General features: G+C 45.6%; 1 protein-coding gene across 1 annotated transcript in view; it reads right to left on the reverse strand.

Annotated features, from left to right (window-relative positions):
- The window catches only part of LOC119181018 (uncharacterized), a 219,213-nt gene extending 211,930 nt beyond the window's left edge, over positions 1-7,283 (reverse strand). Inside the window, exon 1 of the mRNA XM_075890926.1 lies at positions 7,134-7,283. Coding sequence (XP_075747041.1) covers positions 7,134-7,277 — 144 coding nt within the window. The 5' untranslated portion in view covers positions 7,278-7,283. The remainder of the gene's footprint in view (positions 1-7,133) is intronic.
- Positions 7,284-22,638: the final 15,355 nt, after the last annotated feature.

Raw genomic sequence — 22,638 nt, forward strand, 5'->3', positions numbered from 1 at the left:
ATGCCTGAGGAATGGTTCGCGCTCCCAGCAGAGTGTGCCTGCCTTCAGTTTTAAACAAGCGCCGTGTGGTGGCGCTTGCGACCGACAGTATTTCTTGCAGGGTGATAGGAACAGGCTAAAGTGGGAAGAGATAGAAGAACAGCCATGGGAAGAGAGGCCGATGGTATACGGTTTTGTAGAAACACAACTCAGGCATATGGAAGAACCTCCGAACAATCCGGACTATGCGTGGGAATATCGTAATGAAACAGAAAGCAGCCGAAAGGGGGGTGGTAATTGGGCATTCATTCATAAAAGTACAGACTGGCAAAAAGTCAAGCAGGAGTGCAAGGAACATTCATGGCTAAAAGGGAAAGTGGCAGGTCAAATGACACTCCTTGGTTTTGTGTACTTGTGGACGGGAGCAAAGGCCAGAGAGAAAAACCAGACAATAGTAGAGTGTATATTAAAGGGCATTCAGGAGTTAGGAAGAGAGTGCGAGATAATTATACTAGGTGATATGAATGCGCAAATAGAAGATATAGATGGGTATACCGACCCGACAGGCAAAATGATCATGGATATATGTGAAAGGCTTGATTTAATCATTTGCAACAGTACCGAGAAGTGTGAAGGGCAAATAACATGGGAGGTAGGAAGGCTGCAGTCGACTACATATTATGCACTGATGTCACATAGGATGCATGATAAGCTCAGGGGAATGCACATAGATGAAGGTGGCTCCAGAAGTCTGGGTAGTGATCACAAACGTATCAAGCTATGTTTTGGAAGAGCAGTGAAAGTGGAAAGGAGACAAGAGGAGCAAATACAGGAAAATTTTTATCCAGAAATGCAAATTGAAATAGTCACTAAACAAATTGAGAAAGTAATCACGGAGGATAATAAAGCAGTATGAACATACACGAACCTAATTAGACTGTTTAAGCTAGAGCTTGCTAAGACGCGTGCCCCGAAAAAGAAGACACAAACCGAAAAGTTGGTGGGACGAGGAAGTTAACAGAGCCATAGCAAAACGTCAGCAAGCCTCTAGGGAACACAGACATGCTAAGCAGCGGGGGGAACCGACAGATGATGTTGAAAGAAAATGGGAAACCCTTCTACCCTGTAGAAGGGATACATCCCTTCTGACCAATGAAAAGACCAGAAGAAAGGGAGCTCAGTGGCTGGCAGAAGTACATAAGAAAGATAGAAAGGCAGCTGCGAAATTTTGGAACCATCTAAACTCCCTAAGAAATGAGACGAGCTTAGAGCAGAGGTTTATATCTACAGCTAAAGGTGCTAGGCTAGAAGGGTGCGAAGCTATTGAACATATAAGAACAAGGGTGACAGAAAAATTTCAACAAAGAAGTGCTTTATGCACCACAATATACAAGGATGAATCAAGTGGCGCAATGGCTCCATTTTCGCAACGAGAGTGGGAAAGAGCTGAGAAAAGGGTTGCTAGTAGTACATCAACAGGCCCAGATGTTATTCCAATTATGCTGATAAAGACATTAGGTCCGAAGCCTAAGCAGGCTTTGAGAGAGGCAGTGAGGAAACTAATAATCGATGGTGAAGTTCCCGATGGATGGAAACTTAGCAGGATGAGCATGATATATAAAGGAAAGGGGGACAAAGCTGACATAAACAACTACCGTCCTACAACAGTGACATAAGTGGTCTACAGGCTGCCGATGCAGATTATAAAAGAAAGACTGCAGGCATGGATAGAGGATGAGGGGGTGTTGGAGGAACTGCAGAATGGGTTTCGGAAACGCAGGAGGTTGCAAGACAATCTGTTCTCACTGAAGCAGTGCATCAAAATATCAGAAAAGGAACGCAGGCACCTGTGGCTAGCATTTTTGGATATCAAGGGAGCGTACGATAGCGTGGTTCAAGAGGAATTGTGGGAAATACTGGACGCACTATGCGTAGAACATGTAGTCACTAATCTTTTAAAGGATATCTATAAAGGTAACAACGTAGTTATAAAGTGGAAAAAACAGGTATCCAAGCCTGCAGAGGTCAAACGGGGGCTTAGGCAGGGGTGTCCCCTGTCACCCATATTATTCATGATGTACCTACAAGGATTAGAGGCCAAATTAGAGGGAAGTGGACTAGTCTTCAACCTTTTTTTCATCAAACAAGGAAAACTCATTGAACAGGCACTACCAGCATTGATGTACGCAGATGATATAGTGCTAATGGCCGACAATAAGGAAGATTTGCAGAGATTGGTGGACATCTGCGGTAATGAGGAATATAGGTTAGATTTCAGATTCAGTAAGGAAAAATCAGAAGTCATGATTTTTAATGACAACGAAGGTAGTGAGCTTAGAATGCAGGAGGTCACGCTAGAGATAACAGATAAATACAAATATCTGGGCGTATGTATAAGCAAAGGGGCCGAGTACCTAAAGGAACACGAAATATACGTGACGACTAAAGGTAACAGGAATGCAGCGGTGTTGAAAAAGAGGGCACTGTGGAATTACAATAGGTATGATGTTGTCAGAGGAATATGAAAAGGGGTCATGGTTCCTGGTCTTACAATCGGCAATGCGGTCTTGTGCATGAGACCAGAAGATCAAGCAAGATTAGAAATTAAGCAATGTGGAATAGATAGGCTTGCTTTAGGAGCACACGGGAAAACACCAATCAGGGAATACAACGTGATATGGGATGGACATCATTTGAGGGCAGGAAAGCTAGCAGCAATATAAAATTTGAGAAGCGATTGAGAGAAATGGGGGAGGAGCGTTGGGCTAGGAAGGTGTTCAGCTACTTGTACAGAAAGAATGTCGATACAAAATGGAGGAAGCGAACCACAAAATTGACTGGTAAATACTTAGAAAACAGCAGGTCGCCAAACCAAAAAGAATTATCGGTTAAGAAGAAGGTGAAGGAAGCTGAGACTTATATGTGAAGAATCGGCATGATTAAGGAGTCCGCACTAGAGGTCTATCGAACTTTTAAGCAGGAAACTGCCAAGGAAAGGATCTATGATAATACTCGGGTTTGTTCTCTACTGTTTGAGGCCAGGACGGGAGTGTCCAAGACGGAACGGGAAGTGTGCAATGTGTCATTGTTTTGAGCGCGTGCAGTTCCCCCGAAGTGGTTGAGGGGTAGAATGCTCGCTTCCCACTCAAAAGACCCAGTTTGGCATCCCACTTGTGGACGATAGGTTTTTTTAATTTTATTGGCAAAGGTATCTTGGTTTGCTTTTATTTTTCTAAATCTAGCTTAGTTGCTACATATTGCTACAAAAAATGAAATGCGAATTATGAAGTAAAAAAACAACTTGACAGCGAGCGCATTTATTTTTAGCGCTACCACACGAGATTCAACGGAAACTTAAAAGCATGGCTTCTGACATTTTAGTGAATATGAGAGACTGTGTGCTGTCACTCGCCAGCGGTCGTCGCCCACTGGCTCACTTAAGAAAAAAAACTGAAAGTAAGCGATCTTCGGTCAGCGGGAAATTGCGAAGGTTTGCATACTGGTGAAGAAGCGATGGTCTGTCTGAGTTTTTAGTGTTCCTTCTGACACAAAAGACAAAATCTATTGGCGTGTAGCAATAATTACAGCGATCAAGAGTTGTGCGGGAACAGACAGGTGAACTCGGGAGCGATGTGGCATAGCACTTTCGAAGATCGGGGTAGTGACCGCAGAATTTTTGTGGCGACCATATCACGCGAGAACGACGCCACTCGGTCATCCAATCGAACGAAGTGGCTTGTTAACTCTGACGAATTCAGAGAGCTAAGATGACAGTCGTCTTCCGTGCCAACATCGGACCTAAAGAGCTGGACTGAAAACGTAATAAGGAGCGCCCGGCAGGCCACGCAGGAAGAGCAGGTGGACAGGCTAGACAGTAAGCTCATCGACAGGCTAGACAGTAAGCGTATACACCTATGCCAGGTGAACGAATCACTTCAAAGACAGCGTAGGAAGCTGGGACACCAAAGAGGGTTACGAAAAAATGTAGCGCCACTAAACAGGAACATTGAGGCTTATTGCAGTGAACTAAACGAAAAACAATGGAAACAGATATGTAGAGACACGTACAGGCAGCTCGGAGCTTCCCAAACATGGACGTTGTTTTGGTTTCTTTTAGACCCGACAAATACCAAAACGGTAGAGAGGCACACCATTCGCAAGTTAACACTCGATCACAAGGGAAAAGAGAATCAGTTAACCGAGGATCTAACGGCTCTATGCACTGCACATACCCATTCTATGCGACACCAAGATTGATCAGCCCACCCAAATCAAACGCTTCACCAGATAGTCACCACGGCGCAGATAACAGCGGTATTTCACAAATAATTATTGCAAAAAAATTAGAGCATACCTCGGCGAGAAAAACATTTTGTCACCTCACCAGCATGGGTTCCGAGCAAGTGTTTTGACAGTAACGCAGTTAGCAACAACCGTACATAAAATCTCATGAAATCTCTATGGTTCTTGATAAAGGTGGCCAAGTTTATATGCTATTTCTTGACTTTTGTAAGGCTTTCGATAAAGGGTCACATTCAAAACTTTTGTACAAATTGGAACTGATTCGTCTGCCGGATTATCTCGTTAAGTGAATGGCATCGTACTTAAGCAACAGACAACAATTCGTAAATGATGATGGTAGCCATTCCCGAGTGCTTTCTGTTGGCTATAGGGTGTGCCGCGGGGTAGTGTTTTGGGGCCGTTGTTATCTTTAGTATAGATAAATAATTTTACGGAGGGAAATTCATTCTCAGTGTCCGTAAGGCTGTTTCCAGATGACTGCGTTATTTTTAAAAAAATTACTTCTGGTAGCGATCAATATTTGCTCCAATAAGCGGTTGATAACATAAGTTCTTGGTCCCACTCTTAGGATATCCAGCTAAATGTACAGAAAACAGTTTTATTAGGAATCACTAGGAAAAAGGCTCAATAATACTTGAGTACCAATCCAGCAGCGTTCAAATTCAAACAGCTGACAGTTACAAGTACCTTGGAGTCACCTTTACTGCTAAGTTATCATGGACTAAACATATTACAGAGATATGCTCGAAGGCATTTAGGAAGTTGTGCTTCTTGCGTAGAAGACTCCGTCATGCTCTTCTTCAGGTACGCTCGCTTGCTGTAAACACCTTCGTGTGATCAAAATTAGAGTATGCGTCACAAATTTGGAATCCAATTACGTTGAAAGACACTAATTAGCTCGAAATTACTCAACGCAAGGTCATTAGACTCATGCGCCCAATACAGGCGTTTGTAATTAGCCATGTTGCGTACGTAGCGGCTTTCCACAATTATCACACTGCAGAGAGCAATTAAATTAACGCCTTGGTCAGGAAAGTGTACAAACAAGTATTAGGCGTCCCAGAATATGCAAGTACGGAATTACTCCTGCAACTAGGTGTTCACAACACGCTAGACGAGATTGACGAAGCCCAACGCGTCTCACAATTAAAAAGGTTGTCAGTGACGAAAACAGGCAGGAACATATTAGTGAAATTCGCTATCGCATACCATGTTCAGCATGGCGAGGAATGCGACATTCCCCCCCACATCCACTCCAAAATCCTGATAAACCCGCTTCTAAGAAATATCAACCCCCAACACGAACGCAGAACGCAGACGCCACACGGCAAAAGCGCTGCTCAAGACACACAGGACTAGTGAGAAGTCTCTGTTCGTAGATGCAAGCCCATACTCCAAAAAGAGAGCGCATGTTCTAGGTGCCGTAGAAGCGACCAGAAACTGCATTTACGACACGCATTGAGGAATTTGAAGAGGTGGCCATGGTCATGGCTCTCTTTTTCACAAAACATAGCTTCATTCTAAGCGACTCACAGGTCGCGAATGGAAATTTAGCATGCGGACGCATTTCGCTAAGTGCCTAAAAATTCTAGCAAGAAGCCAGGAACTGATGGGTCCGGGGGAACGTAAAATATATCTAATCTGGTACCCTGCACACAAACGCTGCCACCTACAACACGATTGCGGCGGTCCATGTGCTGTCACGAGATTTAACCTGCCGCGCAGCTCAAGGTTATCCTAGTCGGAGATGCTGCTGCCGAAATCGAACATGTGTTAAAATACAAGATCTCCAGCTACACAGAACATACCAAGTATCATCGTGGCTTGAGGCGTATTTTCTCTCCGCTTCACCAAAGTTTAGATCGAAAACAGGTGATAAACTGGCGCCAATTACAAACTCGTTCTTTTGCCAGCCCTGTTCTGCTGCACAGAATGTTTCCAGCAATTAACCCAAACTTTATATGTGGAGCCTGTAAAATAGAAGCGGCCTCCCCAAGCCACAAGCTCTGGGGGTGTCCTAGAAGCAAACAGACTCCCCAGAACCTCTCCGAGAGTGATGGCGTACAAGGCTGCTCAGCTCCGATTCTACAGACAACCCTGAGATACTCCGCAGGCCAGGGAGGCTATTTGAAGACAAGGTCTTCCATACTCCATATGAGTGGTTCGGCCCGGACCACCAATTGGCTGCATTTCAACAAAAGGTTGTTTCATTCATTCACGGTTTAGAGCCAGTCACCCACTTCCCACTACACAAGACACAGTGTAATGCCTAGTCTTTTAAGGCCACGCAGTGGGTGCATAGCAAATCTGAAAAGGTTTCATGTGCTAGGTGTCTGAATTACGCATTAGGAACGAGATATCACTATCGCGTTAAACTCTTATAGACGATTGCCTAAAAATCTCACACTTTTTTAGTTTTGAATAATGCTTTCTCAACAGCATTCAGCGGGGTATTCAAGAGCGTGCAACGCCACTACTTAGGGAAACTTCCGTACTCCACTAATCGGGGAACTGTATTAGAGGTGATATCAAGTTATCAACAACCTAGGGAATATTGAATTCTGACTTGGGAAACTTGTCGTTTCCCCCGAGGATCTTTAACTTATCCTTCCTTCACGGTTTAATATGTGATATAACTATTCCTTCTTGCTTTAAGTGTCGGCACGTATTGTTATTGCACAAGTCAATAGTTAAATTTACGCGAGCGCTCTGGGAAACATTCTTGTTTCATAGCTCTAATAAGCCATAAGTTTTGTTGCAGTTCATCTCTAGCGACCATATGATCAACGTTCGCTGCACACGAACAACTCTGCCACACAGCCGTAGTGAGATGGTACTCGACCTGTACTTACAATTGATGCCACGGCTGTGGCAAGCGATCCGTTGCGGGTGTCACAGCAGAAGCAGCAAGAAGTCATGATGGATGACGGGCGTTGAGGGGATGCACTTAGACTGAGCGACTGGCTGCTCCATGATGCCTCGTCCGCGCATCGCATACGACACCTGCTCGCAAAGGTAGAGGTAGGTGAACATGGCCATGTGATCAACCTCGTCGCAAGACAAAAACCTTATTACAATGCGAAGGATTGGTTGACTATCTATCTATCTATCTATCTATCTATCTATCTATCTATCTATCTATCTATCTATCTATCTATCTATCTATCTATCTATCTATCTATCTATCTATCTATCTATTTATTTCAATGTATGTTCAATCCAGTTTAATGACAAATCATGTGAAAGCACAATGTTAAAGCCCAAATATTCAACATTTTTATCCAATGGTAATGGCTAACACAAAACAAAATGCAAAGCAGATTAAGAAGAGAAAAAGCCACAAAGACAGAAATTGAAATTGAAAGCTGCAAAAAGGTGGTTTTATGGGTTCAGTGACCGTGAGCACATATATATATATATATATATATATATATATATATATATATATATATATATATATATCAGCAGGGATTGAGGCAAAGAGAAAACACCCGTACGCTGGGCCGGCTCTTTATATCCTCTTTTTATTCGTCTGCTTCGCGCCAGTGTCGAAAGCGCCACTCTTGCTTTTTACACTCGGTCACACTGCGACATTGCATGGAGAGCTGAAGAAACCATCTCTAGAGGGCGGCCTTGACTAAGCCAGGGGGGTCGTTTGTGCGCACGGTTAGTTACATCGTCTTCTTGAATGGTTTCAGTGATCGCAATTTACTGCAGCTTACTTCCAATATCCCCTTGCAGTTTACGGGAGTCTCAAACAAAACCATTCGTGATTACAACAAAATAGACTCTAACAAAGTAAACGAAGAACTTGAGACCCTTTTTTTTCCGGCAGCCATATGAAACAGCTTTTTGGCAAGTCATTCTTCGGAAATAAGGATGGTGACGTTCAGAAAATTTACAAAGTGCGCGAAAATTGCCGCGAGAACTTAATAGATGAACGGAAATGATTCAACTCTTGAATCAAACCAAGGGCGATTTGCTTTGTCGTGCGTCCAGACAAGAAAAATTTCATCGATGAAGCGCCTATGGTAGAGTAGGGATGGTTGATTAAACTTTTTAAGCGATTATTCATTAACCATTAATCGATTTAGCCTTTATTCTAATAATTGCTTTTTGTGGAACGGTTTATTTGAATAATTGATAAATCGACATTTGTTCTGGGTGCTTTAAAACCAATATTTCTTTGTGTGAGAAGCATCGTTTGTGTTTCCTATGGACCCAAATATTTTTATCAGATGCGCTGACGATCGAAAATTCCGACTTTCGAAAGTGTCGACGACGAGTCCCTTGTGTTCAGTGTGCGAAAATTTCCACTTACGCATATTGGACTCAAGGGGCCCGTCCTCGTTGGTTAATGTCGAGGATGCCAACACCTGTGGCCATCATCGTTGAGCTATTCGACAGAAGGTCGTATTTTCTCGAAGCCTGCCTACTCAAGCTCATCGAAACCGGAGGTGCGTTCAGGGACGACAATGGTTGGAAAGTCGCAGCTGAAACATGCAGTGTGGAGGAGGGTGAGGAACTCCTGAGAAAGGTAATAGAGAGACGAGGAGGAAGAGGAATTAAATGAGACGCTCGCTCTCGTAAGCAAGGCATCTTTTTTCGGTTTGTCGATTAGATATTGTGTAAGCCCTACATAATATTATAATTGCGGACTGGCGCGATCTTCATCTTGAGGTCCCCTGTGCAGAGATTTCACTGAAACATACTGGCCTCAAACAGACCATCGGTAAGGTAACTGCGGGAAATAAAGTGACACGAGTTTCTGCCTCCCGGCTAGAATAAACAGCAGCTGCGCCAGTATACTCCGCAGGTTTCTCTGATCGTTGCCTTAACATGGCGTTACCCACACCTTTTCAATCATGCGCACAGCCTGAACTGTGAGCGCTATCTAGTGTATCAGACATACAACATGAGTTTCGTGACTGTCCTTCTTTCTTCTCGCAGCAGAAGACGGGGGGCCTCTAGCTGAAAGCTGTATTTCTCTCTAAATATGTGGCCATACAGTATTACTAAATGCTACAAGGTCACTTCTTCAATAGAAATGCACTGGATGCTAGACGTTCGGTAAACCGACGCTTAAAGATGCGGATTACATAAAGGGTCTTAAGTCCCTTTTCACAATTTGCCAGTGAGCATTCCTGCGCTACATTTTCTCTCAACTAATGACAGCTACTTTCGTGCATCAGGTGGAGACGAGCTCGTAAATGCACATGCTGTCTATCATGCGTGCTCGTGTCAAGAAAGCCAAGCCTAGATTTTCCGCGTCCCAGCGCAAGCAAGCCGCGCCTGAACACTGTTTGAAGAAGTGACAAGCTGCCAGTAATTGGGCTAACTGCATCGCAGGAAAGCTAGCTGAATAATTGTGTAAATGGTATACAGCTTATAAGACGGATAATTGGGCTAGTTGGTACACTGCATAATAAAAGATGGTTACAAACGTGCTTGTCCTTTCCACAGTAGCACACGTGTCTTATTATACATATACGGCTTAACTAATTCTCTCCCCATCATCGCATTTACAGTACAACCACCAAAATGTAATAATTATACAATATAACACGCAAGCAACGCAAGCCTCACGTATACTCAGGCGACACTCAACCAGCTTAAGGTCGAGGAGGTGAAGGCACTAGCAACAATAGCAACAGTAGACTGTGAGCCGGAGGGAAGCGGGCAAGTTCATTTCTGTCTCGATGGGGTGGAGCCGCCACCTGCCGGGACTTCAAGCGTTGGGGAGTGCTCAGAGTTGGACGCCGTTCCAGGCGTATGCGACGGAGATAAGGGCGAGTTCTCATCTCTCTATAAGGGGTATTGCCACCGCCGGCTCCGGACTCGTTCTGCTAGCGCAGAAATATGCGTTGTAATGAAAGCAGTGAAACAAACGCGACGTGCACGGCGTCTGTGTTTAAGCATAGCGCTCCTCGCAGTCATGCGCTGCAGCCAAGGGCCGAGGTTGGGGGCGGGAGTGTGGGGTGCCGTAGTCGGTTAATCAAATAGGTTTAATCAATTATTTCGACTTATCGAAAGGCGAAAATTGTTTACGATTGATCGATCAATTGCAGACCTTTAATCGATTAATCGATTAATTGATTAATCGTAATACATTTTACCATTCCTACGGTAGAGAGGTTGAACCATGGCTTTACCTAAAAGTTTGCCTTACAGAATGACCATAAAAATATCGGCGCAGTTAGGACCTACTTTCGTGCCCATTGAGGTTCCGTTAGGTTGTATGTATTGAATGTTGTTAAACTCGAAATTGCATATTTCAATAATTAGATTCAGAAGAGTACCAAGTGCGTCTTTATGAATGCATTATCAAATGGGGAACTTCTATAGGTCTTTATTATTGCGGTAATACCATCTTTATGCGAAATGTTGGTGTATAGTGATGCTACTTCTAGCGTAGTAACATTGAACCGGATAGAACACGAAGATCTACAATTTCTTGAAGGAAATGGTTGGTGTCTCTATTGAATTGACGAATATGTGGCTGGAATCTTGTTGAGGAAGTTAACGCAACGTGACAAATTTGCAGTGACGGTGTCAATTCCAGCAATGATGGGGTGGTCGGGATTATTGTGCTTGTGAATTTTAGGAAGCACGTAAAATCTTCCCGCTACGGGGCTGAGGGATACCGAAGAGCGGACTGTCTTGTCCAACTTACCTTGTTCCAGTAGAGACGTAAGTGCGTCCTTTACCTTAGATTTCATTCGCTGGTTGGATCGGAAGGCAAAGTTTTGTAAAAGGTGGCGTCTCAAAGTTGCCTGTCGGCCTCGTTTATATTATCAACAGAATTGAGAATGACAATAGCCCCACCCCCTTTTTTGGCTAGCTTAATGACCATGTCATAATTTGTTTACAATTGCTCAAGAGAAACCTCCTGTTTTTGGACAAATTTTGGCGGTAAGGCCCGGTTTTCTTATAAGCAGCCAAAATGTTGCGTTGTACTGCGTTTATGTAAACGTCTAGGCATGTCACGCTGTGCTTGAGGTGTTCATTGTTTATAGGTCGGCAGTGCTGTTAGGCTTTGTTCGGGCATCGGTGGTTATGATAGTATTCTCTGAGGCGCAAATCATGGAAAAAGTTGTGTAGATCCTTAAGGAATTGAAACTCATTGAAGCCACCTGAGGTGGGGCAAGAGTTGAGCCGCTTTGAAAAAGCACTCACTGGTGCGTTGGAAAGAATTATTTTTGATAGGTTTACAACACTGCTATTGATTTGAGAGGACTGGTCTTTCAAATCGTTCGAATGTATTGCGGCGCGTTTGTTCACCTCAAAGACGCACTCGTGTGTACCTGAACCATCACGCATAAACTTCTTCTGTTTAGTTGTCTATAACGTGTCTCTCTTACGTTCTTAATATGCAGTTGAACACTCGGACTCATGCTGCCCTAGCTCGTTTAACAAGCGAGCTTCTGTATACCACAGCTTTTGCGCGCAATATTAATAATGGTCAATAGTTATTGGCATAATATTAAGGACGCTTTACTCATCACTTCTTGCCAATCGGCTTTCATAGAGGCCGAAAGTTCGGAAGTAGCTGGTTTATATCTTATTTGAGATCCTTTCAGGACTATCGAAGCATTCAACCAGCTCGTAAGTGAGGATACACGTAGTTGGGAATGAAGTTTTTTCTCAACAATTTTCCTAGCTTCTAAAAGATCTCGCGAAGGAAGACTTAAAACATTGCCTTTAAACGCTGGTGCCTGTCGTCAGTCGGTCGCACTTCCTCGAGCGGCGTTTTGGCGGGTATATAGTAGTGATGACTCACGGCGGTGGGAACCCCAGTTCGGTTTTTCCCGGCTGTGCCTTAGATGCTGAAGCTTTGTAGAATCGTGAACCTCAGTATGTCTGAAGAAGACAAAGTGGGTATCTTCTCAGAGGCATTTCTGAAGATGTGCATCAGTTTCTTATTCCCAAAGAGAACCAAACATTTGCGGCCGAGGTGATGATACACTGCCGTACGTTCGAAGCGCGGAGTCTTGTGGCGTCAAAATTTGACCACCTTGCTAACGTACCGAAGCTAGTGTTGAGCGTCGTCACTATAGTGTGTCATTCGACCGTTCGTCAACGATACGGCAGAATGTACGGGAAGAACTGCTCTGCTGCCACGAAATCAGCCGTTCCTGGTTTTTCGACTCCCGAGACAATGACCCCGAACTACCACCCACGTCGTGGCAACCATCCATCGAAGCGGCCAACATGAACTATTGTCAAGCCGTACACCCATTTGAACCCGCGGGCCGACCTCGCTTCAACAATGGGCAGCAGCGCCGCACTGCTTATCCGACGCCACAGTTCCATCCGACGTATTCAACGATGAAGATATACATCGACTACGGCAATTGGGACAGATATCCAATGCTTGCTGACGAAGTTGAGGTGTTTGAGCAGCATCGCGCATTTCGGCCTTCTCCCTGCATGGGCTACAGCTGTGGGCTTCCAGAACTTATCTCCAGGTATTGTGACCGCAGACGACAATTACGGGAGGCGCCCCTGCCAGGCCAATTATCGACAGTTCGTCCAGTCATGGCCAACATGTCCATCTGGCAGTCGTTGATTTAGTCAATGAAACTTCCGGAACTTGTCACCAGGCTATGACCGCAGCTTAATGCCTCCACCTGCCTCACGAGCTCCGCGTTCTCCGTCGCCGCAACGGCGCTTCCATCCCCACATCCGGAAAACTAGGCAGTGCGGTCGATGGCTGTGAGGTCGCTTGATACTGTGCGCTGCCCAACGATATGCCCCCGACAGCCTCCATGCTCAAAAACAAAGTTCATGTGCGTGTGAATGGTGTGCAAGCTATGGCTCTTGCAGCCACTGGGGCAACGATTTCGGGGATGAGCCCCAGCTTCAAAAGTTTACTCGGACAAGAAGTTAGGTTTCGCTTCAGCAACATGACGAAGTTTAGTACTCTTAGTAATGCCACGTTGTGCCTGGTTGGTGTTGCACTGCCGATGTACGTTTGCCTGGCAAAGCATTCACTACTGAATTTGCCGTTATTCCTAGATCGACGTATCATGCTATTAAGGGCGAAGCTCCTTATGGTGTGGCTTGTGCGTCCCCGTTGTTGTTGTGCGTAACTAACGGTGGCACATACCCGAGAGAGTGGGCATGTGCCATGGGGACAGACGGGCACGTGTGAAGGAGAGAGACGATCACGCGGAGATGGCGGTACTTGGAGTGTTCACTAGATGTACGGACGGACGGATACACGGATGGACAGACAAAAAGCAGACGGACGGATGGACAGACGCACAGCTGGACGGACGGACGGACGGGCGACCAGACACACGGACAGACGGATGGACGCACGGATGGACACACGGATAGACACAGGGATAGACACACGGGTAGATGCACGGACGAACGAAACGAAGAACGGACGGACGAATGGAAGCGCACACGGACTGACGGACACTTCGCCTCACGCATCATCATTCTCGCCGTGAATATGTTGTGATTTTAGGGATATATTTCTTGCGGGACTGTGGTGCAACTGTGGACTGTCGAATACTCGAGCTGTTTGTAAACGGCGACGTGATGATCGAACATGTTGTGAGGTGTGCACGCCAAAAAAGTGTGTTATGTGTTGCAGAGGGTGTCGTCGTGCCCGCACAATCTAGCGTCTGCGTTCGCGTCATTTGCTCTGGCACCATTACCACAATATTTGATGCCGCAGCGGAATCCCTTTACTCGCCCTGCGTAAAGAAAAATGTTGTGTTGTCGCATTGCTCTGTTCGGTAGTTGATGTACGTTCTGGATTATGGACGATTAATTACACGTCCCAACCTGTACTTCTACTTTCTTGCATGAAGCTAGTGCAATTCAAGAAACAAGCACCAACTTTACTGGCTGTACTCAAAGCTACTGGAAACGGTTCCCTCCATCCCTGCTTTCTGAATTCGAAGATACTTCAGATGGTGAGCAAGCCACTCAGCATTAGTGACTGGCACATGCTACTCGACATTGTAACCAAGCACTCTCAAGTGTTCGACTTCTCCCTAAACGATAAAATGCCCCCGATTCCAACCTCTCGAGTTCGCCATCGTATCAATGCTGGGTCAGCGCATCCTATACGACAGAATTCATACCGCGTATCACCACGAGAACGTAAATTATTTGGTGAGCAAATCGAAGAAAATGTTGCGGAAGGGAGTGATTCAGGAGTCCACGAGCCCTTGGGCTGCACCTGTCATTCTCGTCAAAAAAAAGATGCCACTTGGAGATTTTGTGTAGATTACCGACGGCTGAACAGCATTATTGGGAAGATGTGTACCCACTCCCACGTATAGCCGACGCTTTATACTGTTTACATACGGCTTCTTACTTTTTTTTCTGTCGACCTGAAATGTGGCTATTGGGGAATCCCGATGCAAAATGAATACTGAGAAAAACAGCATTTGGAACACCCGACGGACTCTCTGAATTTAACGTGATGTCATTCAGCCTGCGTAATGCACCCGCTACTTTCGAACGGTTCATGAACACTAATAAGCGCGGTTTAAAGTTGAAGATACGCACGTGCTATCTCGACGATGTTATCATCTATGGGTGCACCTTTGACGAGCACAACGCACGTCTTGACACCGTCCTCAACTGTATACAGAAGGCTTGTCTTGTGCTAAACTCTAAAAAGTGCTATTTTGATGAACGCCAAGACTTCGTGCTGGGACATCTCGTGGACAAAGATGGTGTTAGACCCAACCCTGCAAAGACGGTTGCTGTTGAAGCATTCGAGCCTCCCCAGTCCGTAAAAGAACTCCGAAGCTTCTTGGCACTATACTCTTACTTAGAATGATTCATCCCTCGATTTACTGACGTTGCTTATCCCTTGACTAGTCTTCTGCAAAAGAACACCCACTTCTAGTGGACGGTCGAGTATTCTGTTGCCTTTCGAGAACTCAAGTTTCTGCTGACGTTGCAGCCGATACTGTGGCACTTCGATATCACAGCGCCAACAAAGATCCACACCGACCCGAGAAGTGTCGGTCTTGGTGCTGTTCTTGTTCTGTGCTTGTACAACAAAGAACATGTAAACGCCTAAACAAGTTGGTCCTTGAGCAAAGCAGAACGTAACTATACGGTCACTGAAGGGGATTGCCTCGCCGTTATTTTTGCTCTGCAGCGGTTTCGGTCGCACTTTTATGGGCGCGAGTTTACAATCATCACCGACCATCACTCCTGGCTCGTCAATCTTCGTGATTCGTGTGGACTCCTTGCCCATTGGGCCCTCCGTTCGCAAGAGTACAGTTTCACTGTCTCCCACAAAAGCGGGAGCCGGCAAGCTGACGTCGACTGCCTTTCAGGAAAACCTCTTCGTGCAACGAAATGTGACGCTGACTGCTTTGATCATTTTATTGCAACCGTACGTACAGATTTCTCAGATGCCGCAATCTTCGGAAAAGAACAATGAGAATTCCCGAGTCTAAAGCCACTTTTTAATACCATGAAAGCGTCGACAGCCGGTGATTTTTGTCTTCGAGGTGGGTTGCTATACAAGAAGAATTCCTCCGCCACAGGTGCATAGTTTCTTCTTGTAATGCCAGAAGCTCTTCGCTTTTCTGTACTGCGCATCGTACATGATCATCCAACTTCGGCTCACCTAGGATTCACGCAGACACTCCAATGTGTCAAGGAGATATTTTACTGGTCTCAAATGCGCAAGATAACGAAGGCATTCGTAGCCAGTGGCGTCCATGGCCAAATTCCCAAGGGAGTTGCAAGAAAGTCACAAGCACCAGCAGGTTGCCTAGGGCCAGTGTTACCACCTAGCTCACTTTTTGAACAAGTAGGCGTCGACTTTAGGACTATTCCCACGTTCCTCGGGGGGCAACCGTTGGGTCATAGTGTTTGCTGACTACTTGACTTGGTTCTGTGAGACAGCAGCACTACCCTCGGCAACTGCAAGCAAAGTGTAAAAGTTTATACTGCATTCGATAATACTTCGTCATGGTCGCCCTCGCGTCGACATAGTGATCCTGACTGTCAGATCACCGCTCATGTTGTTGAAAAACTTCTGCGTCTTTGTGCCTACAATCTTCGACATTCAACGCCCTATCACCCTCAAACCAACGGCTTCACTGGGTGCACGAATAGAACTCTCGTGAACATGCTGTCCATGTACGTCAGCTCAGACTACAAGAACTGGGATGAAGTGCTGCCATTCGACGCTTAGGTTACAATGCCACGCTGCATGAGACTACTCGATATAGCCCACTTTTACTGCTTTATGCCCTATCATATAGGTAAACTTTAGACACTATCTTCACTTTCTGTGATCACGACGGTGCTTGTATAGCCGAAACACTCTGCCGGGTGAAGGAGGCTCACCTCCTTGCTCGACTGCATACTCTGGCTTCACAAGAGCGCTCTAAATCCCGATATGATAGTCCACTCTATAATGTCACTTACAATCCTGTGACCTAGAGTGGCTATAGATTACAGTCAGAAAACGCGGACTCTTTCAAAAACTACTCGCTAACTATACTGGACCATTTAGGGGAATAGATCGTCTCAGTGTGGTTAATTATAGGGTCACTCGCCCCACTGCCAGGGGAGGACGGTCATCGAAAACGTAAGTCATGCACATAACGCGTTTGAAGACCTTAACTCGGAGGCCCTCCCACTGACTTCTCGCCCAGGAGGCTTTGTCCACAAGAGGGGTACCAGAACGACGTACAGTATTGGCGGACACTTGTCGTCCAAACTTGTCCTATTTATTTCAATATATGAACTTCGTCTCAAACTATTTTGCAGCTAAATCCGGTGGCCGACACTGGATGTGTCACCATGGTCGTCCGAAATGTCGGTGAAGACGCTGAGGTTTGCTGAGGTTTGGCGTAAACCTTGGCCGATGGTGACTCTGGGTTACGAGTTTGTGTTGCGGCTGTCTTTAACCTCGGTCACGTTGCGACACTTCCAGTGCGTTTTCCAACGGGTGGAATGAGTTCTGTCGCTGCGGTCGGTCTCGTCTAACGTTCGACGTGTTCGGAAGACTTGGTGAAAACGATTCTGGCGGGTGGCATTGACTGCCTCGCCGTGGCCGTACCCGTCTAGGCTGTGACTTGGCACGCTGAGACTGTAATAGTTGCCTTGGTCGACCAGAGTGTCGTTGTTGACGTTGGGAATGGGCATTCGCTCGCTCCTAGGTTGATGAAGACTCGGGGGTATGAAACTGACTGTACCACGGTGGTCTGTCTTTGCGACGCTATTTATTTATTTATTTATTCATAATACCCCTAAAGGCCCTCGTGAGAGGGTATTACATAGGGGGGGTTACATGAGCAAAATTACAAACAATAAACGTCAAAAACGAAAAAAAGGTCAAAAAATTAAAATAAATACAGACTAAGGTTGAGATATATGTTGTAACAAGTAATTGGTAAAGACAGCAAAAATAGAGGAAAGAATAGGCAACAAATCATTGGAACACAGATAAGTACACAGTGAACAACCTATGAAACTGCAAGAAAAAATAATCAATACACTTGATAAAAAAACAAATAAAGCGTACACTCTAAAACGAATAAAAAATATACACTCACTCATCACACCTCAAATGGGCTGAATCAAGGTAAAAGTACTACACGTGTGCTCTGCACGTTATAGAAAAGAGGGAAAAACAAGTAAAAGAGCAAAAGTTAGATGATGTCAGTATCTTGAATTAGTTCTTGAAATTTCGTGGCGTTTTTTTTCTAAGGCAATGTGTGATGGTAGATTATTCCAATCGATTGTGGTACGCGGAATGAATGACTTGGAAAAAGCAGATGACTTACAGTTTAAGCGTTTAACTTTGTAGGGGTGATCGCGGCGAGGAAAAATAACGGCAGGTGGCTCGAAGAAATCGCTGTGAAGTGATACGTGGTGATAAAGTTTATGGAAATGTGATAGGCGTGCAAGTTTCCGACGATGGAATAGTTCGGGTAGCTCTGCTCGGCGTTTTAGTGCTGTGACGCTGGAATGACGTGAATAATCTGAAAATATGAAGCGAGCAGCACGATTTTGCAGTGATTCAATGTCGTTTATGATGTAAACATGTTCGGGATCCCAAATGGCTGATGCATAATCTAATTTTGGACGTATTAGTGTAGTAAATGCAAGTTTGCGTATGTTAGGAGGAGCCTGTTTAAGGTTACGCTTGAGAAATCCGAAAGACCGGTTAGCAGCTGCCAGGGTGAGTTTTATATGGTAGTGCCATGTCAGATCAGGTTGCAAATGAATTTCAAGATATTTATAAGTAGAGACGAGGCCAACAGTAGTATTATTCAACACGTAGGAGGTAGGAATCCGGGTTACGTGTTTACTGAAAGACGTAGACTTTGTTTTAGAGCAGTTTAGGGTCATTAGCCAAGATGAGCACCATGCATTATTAGCATTTAGATCAGTTTGCAAAGCTTTCCGGTCATTGTCAGAGGAAATTATTCGGTAAATCACACAGTCATCAGCAAAAATTCTAATTCGGGATGAGACAAAGGATGGCAAGTCATTAATGTAGATTAGAAACAGTAGTGGACCAAGTACACTACCCTGTGGGACTCCAGAAGTTACTGGTCTGAAGGAAGAGTTACAATTGTTAGCGGACGTGAACTGTGTTCTAGAAGAAAGGAAATCTTTTACCCATGCCAAAATGTTAGGGTGAATGTTAAGCCTAGACAGTTTGGTTAGAAGCCGGTGATGAGGGACACGGTCAAAAGCTTCAGAAAAGTCGAGGAAAATAGCATCAACCTGGGATCCACCGTCGAGAGCTGAATGTATGTCATGAATAAAGCCGGCGAGCTGCGTGTCACATGAGTATCCTCGGCGAAAGCCGTGCTGATATTTATGTATAATGTTATGATCTTCCAGGTAGTTAATTACTTGGCTGTGGATTATATGTTCAAGAAGTTAACAAATGGTACTGGTTAATGAGATGGGACGATAGTTTAATGGCGATGAGCGTTCACCAGACTTGAAGATGGGAATTACTTTAGCGATTTGCCAGTCATGTGGGATGCAGCCTAACGATAACGATTGTGAAAAAAGGGCGGACAGTATGGGACAAATGCTAGCTGATATATTCTTTAGTATCTTATTATTAAAGCCGACATGATCAGAAGCAGTAGAAGTTTTGAGTTTATTTAGTAAGGAGAATTACCCGCTTCACTGACTATTATTTCTGGCATGCTGATATTAGGAATGAGGTTAACTTTCGGGCATGATGGGATGTCTTCACACGTGAATACCGAAATGAATGCGTTGTTTAAAACTTGTGCGCACTGAGACGTGGGAATGACGCTGTTATTACTGGTGGTAAGGACTATATCAGGATGATCAACAGGATTGATGACACGCCAAAATTTCCGAGGGTTATTTATTAGCATAGATGTTAAGTCATGTTTGAAGAAATGACGTCGAGTTGATGTGAGCAGTGACTGATATTCCTTATCACATGTTTTGTAGCGTAACCAGGAAACTGAAAGGGGATCTATTTTATTGGCGTGGCGGTAAAGTCTTTTCTTTTTGTTATTGAGGCGTCGAAGCTGTTGGTTATACCATAGAGCGGTGTTTACAGTTTTGATGGTGATAAGGGGAATGAACCTGCTGATTAAGCTGGTAAGTGCATTTCTAAACATGAGCCAATTATCTTCAACGGATCGGAATAAATACCCTCATAAAAAGTTATTTGAGAATGACAGGAGTTCATTAGTAATGCTATCGTAATCAGCTCTATTATAGCACCTTATTTGCTTATTGGTAGTTTTGCGCTTATTAGAAGAAATCCGGACGCTTTCAGTAAGGACGTCGTGATCAGAAAGCCCGTCAAGATGAGTAATTTCAGAAAAAATATCAGGGTTGTTGGTAAATACTAGGTCTAGAATATTAGCTGATGTGGCGGAACACCGCGTGGGATGAGTAATTAGCTGAGCCAGGGAAAAGTCGAGAGAAGACTGGACGAAATTATGAGCTTCACTTTGACCATCCCTAACGGATAGAGTTGACCAGCAAATGCTCGGAAAATTAAAATCGCCAAAAATTATTAAGAGAGAATTAGGAAAACGAGAACACAGTAGCATCAAGACACGGGTAAATTCATTAGAAAATTCAATATTTGCATCTGGAGGGCAGTAAAAAACACCAATAAGTATGACGCGGCCGCCACACTTCAGGGATACCCATACACATTCCAAAAACGAGGTAACCGGAACAGGTACTGCAAGCATATCATTTTTTATCGCCAGAAGTACGCCACCTCCCCTTCTATGTTTCCTATCACAACGAAAAAATTTGTAATCTGCCCACGTGAGAATAATACTGCTGTCAGGAATGTCATCGTTTAGCCACGTTTCAGTTAGTGCGACGATGGTTGGTGTGCAATAGTCCATGGTGTAGAAATTTGGTGTGCGACAGGTGGTGTGCTGGAGCAGTCGTTGCTTCCCGAGTAGACAATTATGTCGTCTGAGTGTGTTGGTATGGTTTTTAGGCGCATTTGCATGCCGAGCCGGAAAATGCTTGTGCAACACAGGGTGAGTGTGAGCGCGCACAGGCCACTGGACACAATCATGATGCGACGTTCCCGCAGCTTCCTTGCTGTTGTCGCTCTTGTTTTGATCGGGCTGGTCATGGCCTGAACAATTGCGGGTGATGTCCATGGTGAGAGCAACGACTTAGAGGGGGTCTGCATGGTGTTCAGGTGGTAAGTCGGGAGTCAGAATGGCATGCTTGTCGTCGTCGGAAAGATCGTACATCATCTTGCCGGAAAATTCGATGCTGGCTCTCTCTGCCTGGAACGCATCGATGTAGCTCACACGCTCGGCCAATGACTGCAGATGTGGTACAGCCTCGTCCAAGATGGTTTCCTTGCTATCCATGGTTGTCTCTGACAGCTCTGTCTTGAAAATGGCATTGGTTGCTGGCACGGAAGTTCATGAGGTGGGTCCAGGTATAGAACCTGGCATCGGAAGAGCGGCGCCTGCCTTGGAGCCTGTTTTGGTGTACCCTGCGGAGCGTTCAGCCAAGAGGTCATCAAAGCTTATGCAGGGTACAGCTGCACATTCGGAATGATTCAGTGCGGGTAGGTCGTTTGAGTGACGTCCTTCACGAGGGCCGTCTTCAATAGTTGTCTTTGGCTGAGCTGAACTTGAATGGGACGACGGCAAAGAGTCTGAAAGCTCAAGTGGTGAGCTGCAACGTATGACTGCAGCCTGGAGGTGAAAACCCTCCAGCGCCTTATCCTCGGTGGTGGGCAGGTTGAACTGGGTGGTGGAAGAGAGATCGGAGAGTGTCCGGCCAAAGATAGCTGTAAGCTTGGAGCTCCACTCCGCCAATGACTGCTGCTTGAAGCCTTCATACCGGTGCCACACCGCTTCACCTTCCCGAGGATGGTCTACAGCCACGGACCATTTCTGAAATCCCGTCCAAGCCTCCCGCATTGCTATTGCATTGACGGTCACCACGCAGTCGTCAGCGTCGTTCTCAAAGCTGTGGAACTCCGGCATTTGAGCGACAACTTGCGACGATAAAAGGGCAGGTGAAAATGCAGAGAGCGCAAACATGAAGCCGCCCACCTGGTCTGAGAGCTGGATGAGGACATCCCGGAGCTCACTGTGTTGCTCGGGTGGGCTGGCCTCTTGGTCACGCGAGGCAGCTACATCCAACACTGCGTTAAAAGCACGCAATGCTGGCAACATTGTAGGAGCTCGCTCGGAGATCAACGCTTTCAGATCGTTGGTCTCGACGCGGAGTAGCGCGATGGTACGCCACAGGTCCTCGGCGCTGTCGGGGGTGAAGCCCGAAGAGTCGATGACCACGGTCTTCGAGTAAGTAGTGGTTGCAGCACTGACGCCGGCGAGATCGACGAGCGGAGAATCCGGGACGGTGTTCCGTGGAGGCTCGTATGTTAGAAGAGTAAGGCAATGAGATTATAGGCCATGGGAAGCGTGAGCATCATTCCCAAAGGACAGGAGCCTGTACGGATCCCTGCAGTGAAGCGGTGGCAGGGTGTACATCAGGTCATGCCCTATATATAGAACCATAGGGGAAGCCTGGGCGCCGTCCACTGGCGTTCTGATGGGTAGCCGAAGTGGCGGACGGGGCCCCATCGCCAAGGAAGCGTGAACGGCGTTCCTCAATGGAGAAGCCCACGCTGTCGACGAACCATGAAGACACGTACCAGTGGCTTCCTTCCGAGGGTTCACTTGTCGGACTGCGCCATCCTCATGTACTAGACGGAGAACAAGAGACAACACCCGATCCTGGGCCAGCTGTTTGCTTTGCTTTGCTTTGCTATCCTAGATGCATGGCACGTACCCACTTTGTGGGATTGGCCAAAAATGCGGCGTAGAGACTGTTAAGTGTTATTTCAGGTAT

Source organism: Rhipicephalus microplus, chromosome 3, assembly GCF_043290135.1.
Source record: "Rhipicephalus microplus isolate Deutch F79 chromosome 3, USDA_Rmic, whole genome shotgun sequence".
In the NCBI taxonomy this organism is placed as follows: Eukaryota; Metazoa; Arthropoda; class Arachnida; order Ixodida; family Ixodidae; genus Rhipicephalus; species Rhipicephalus microplus.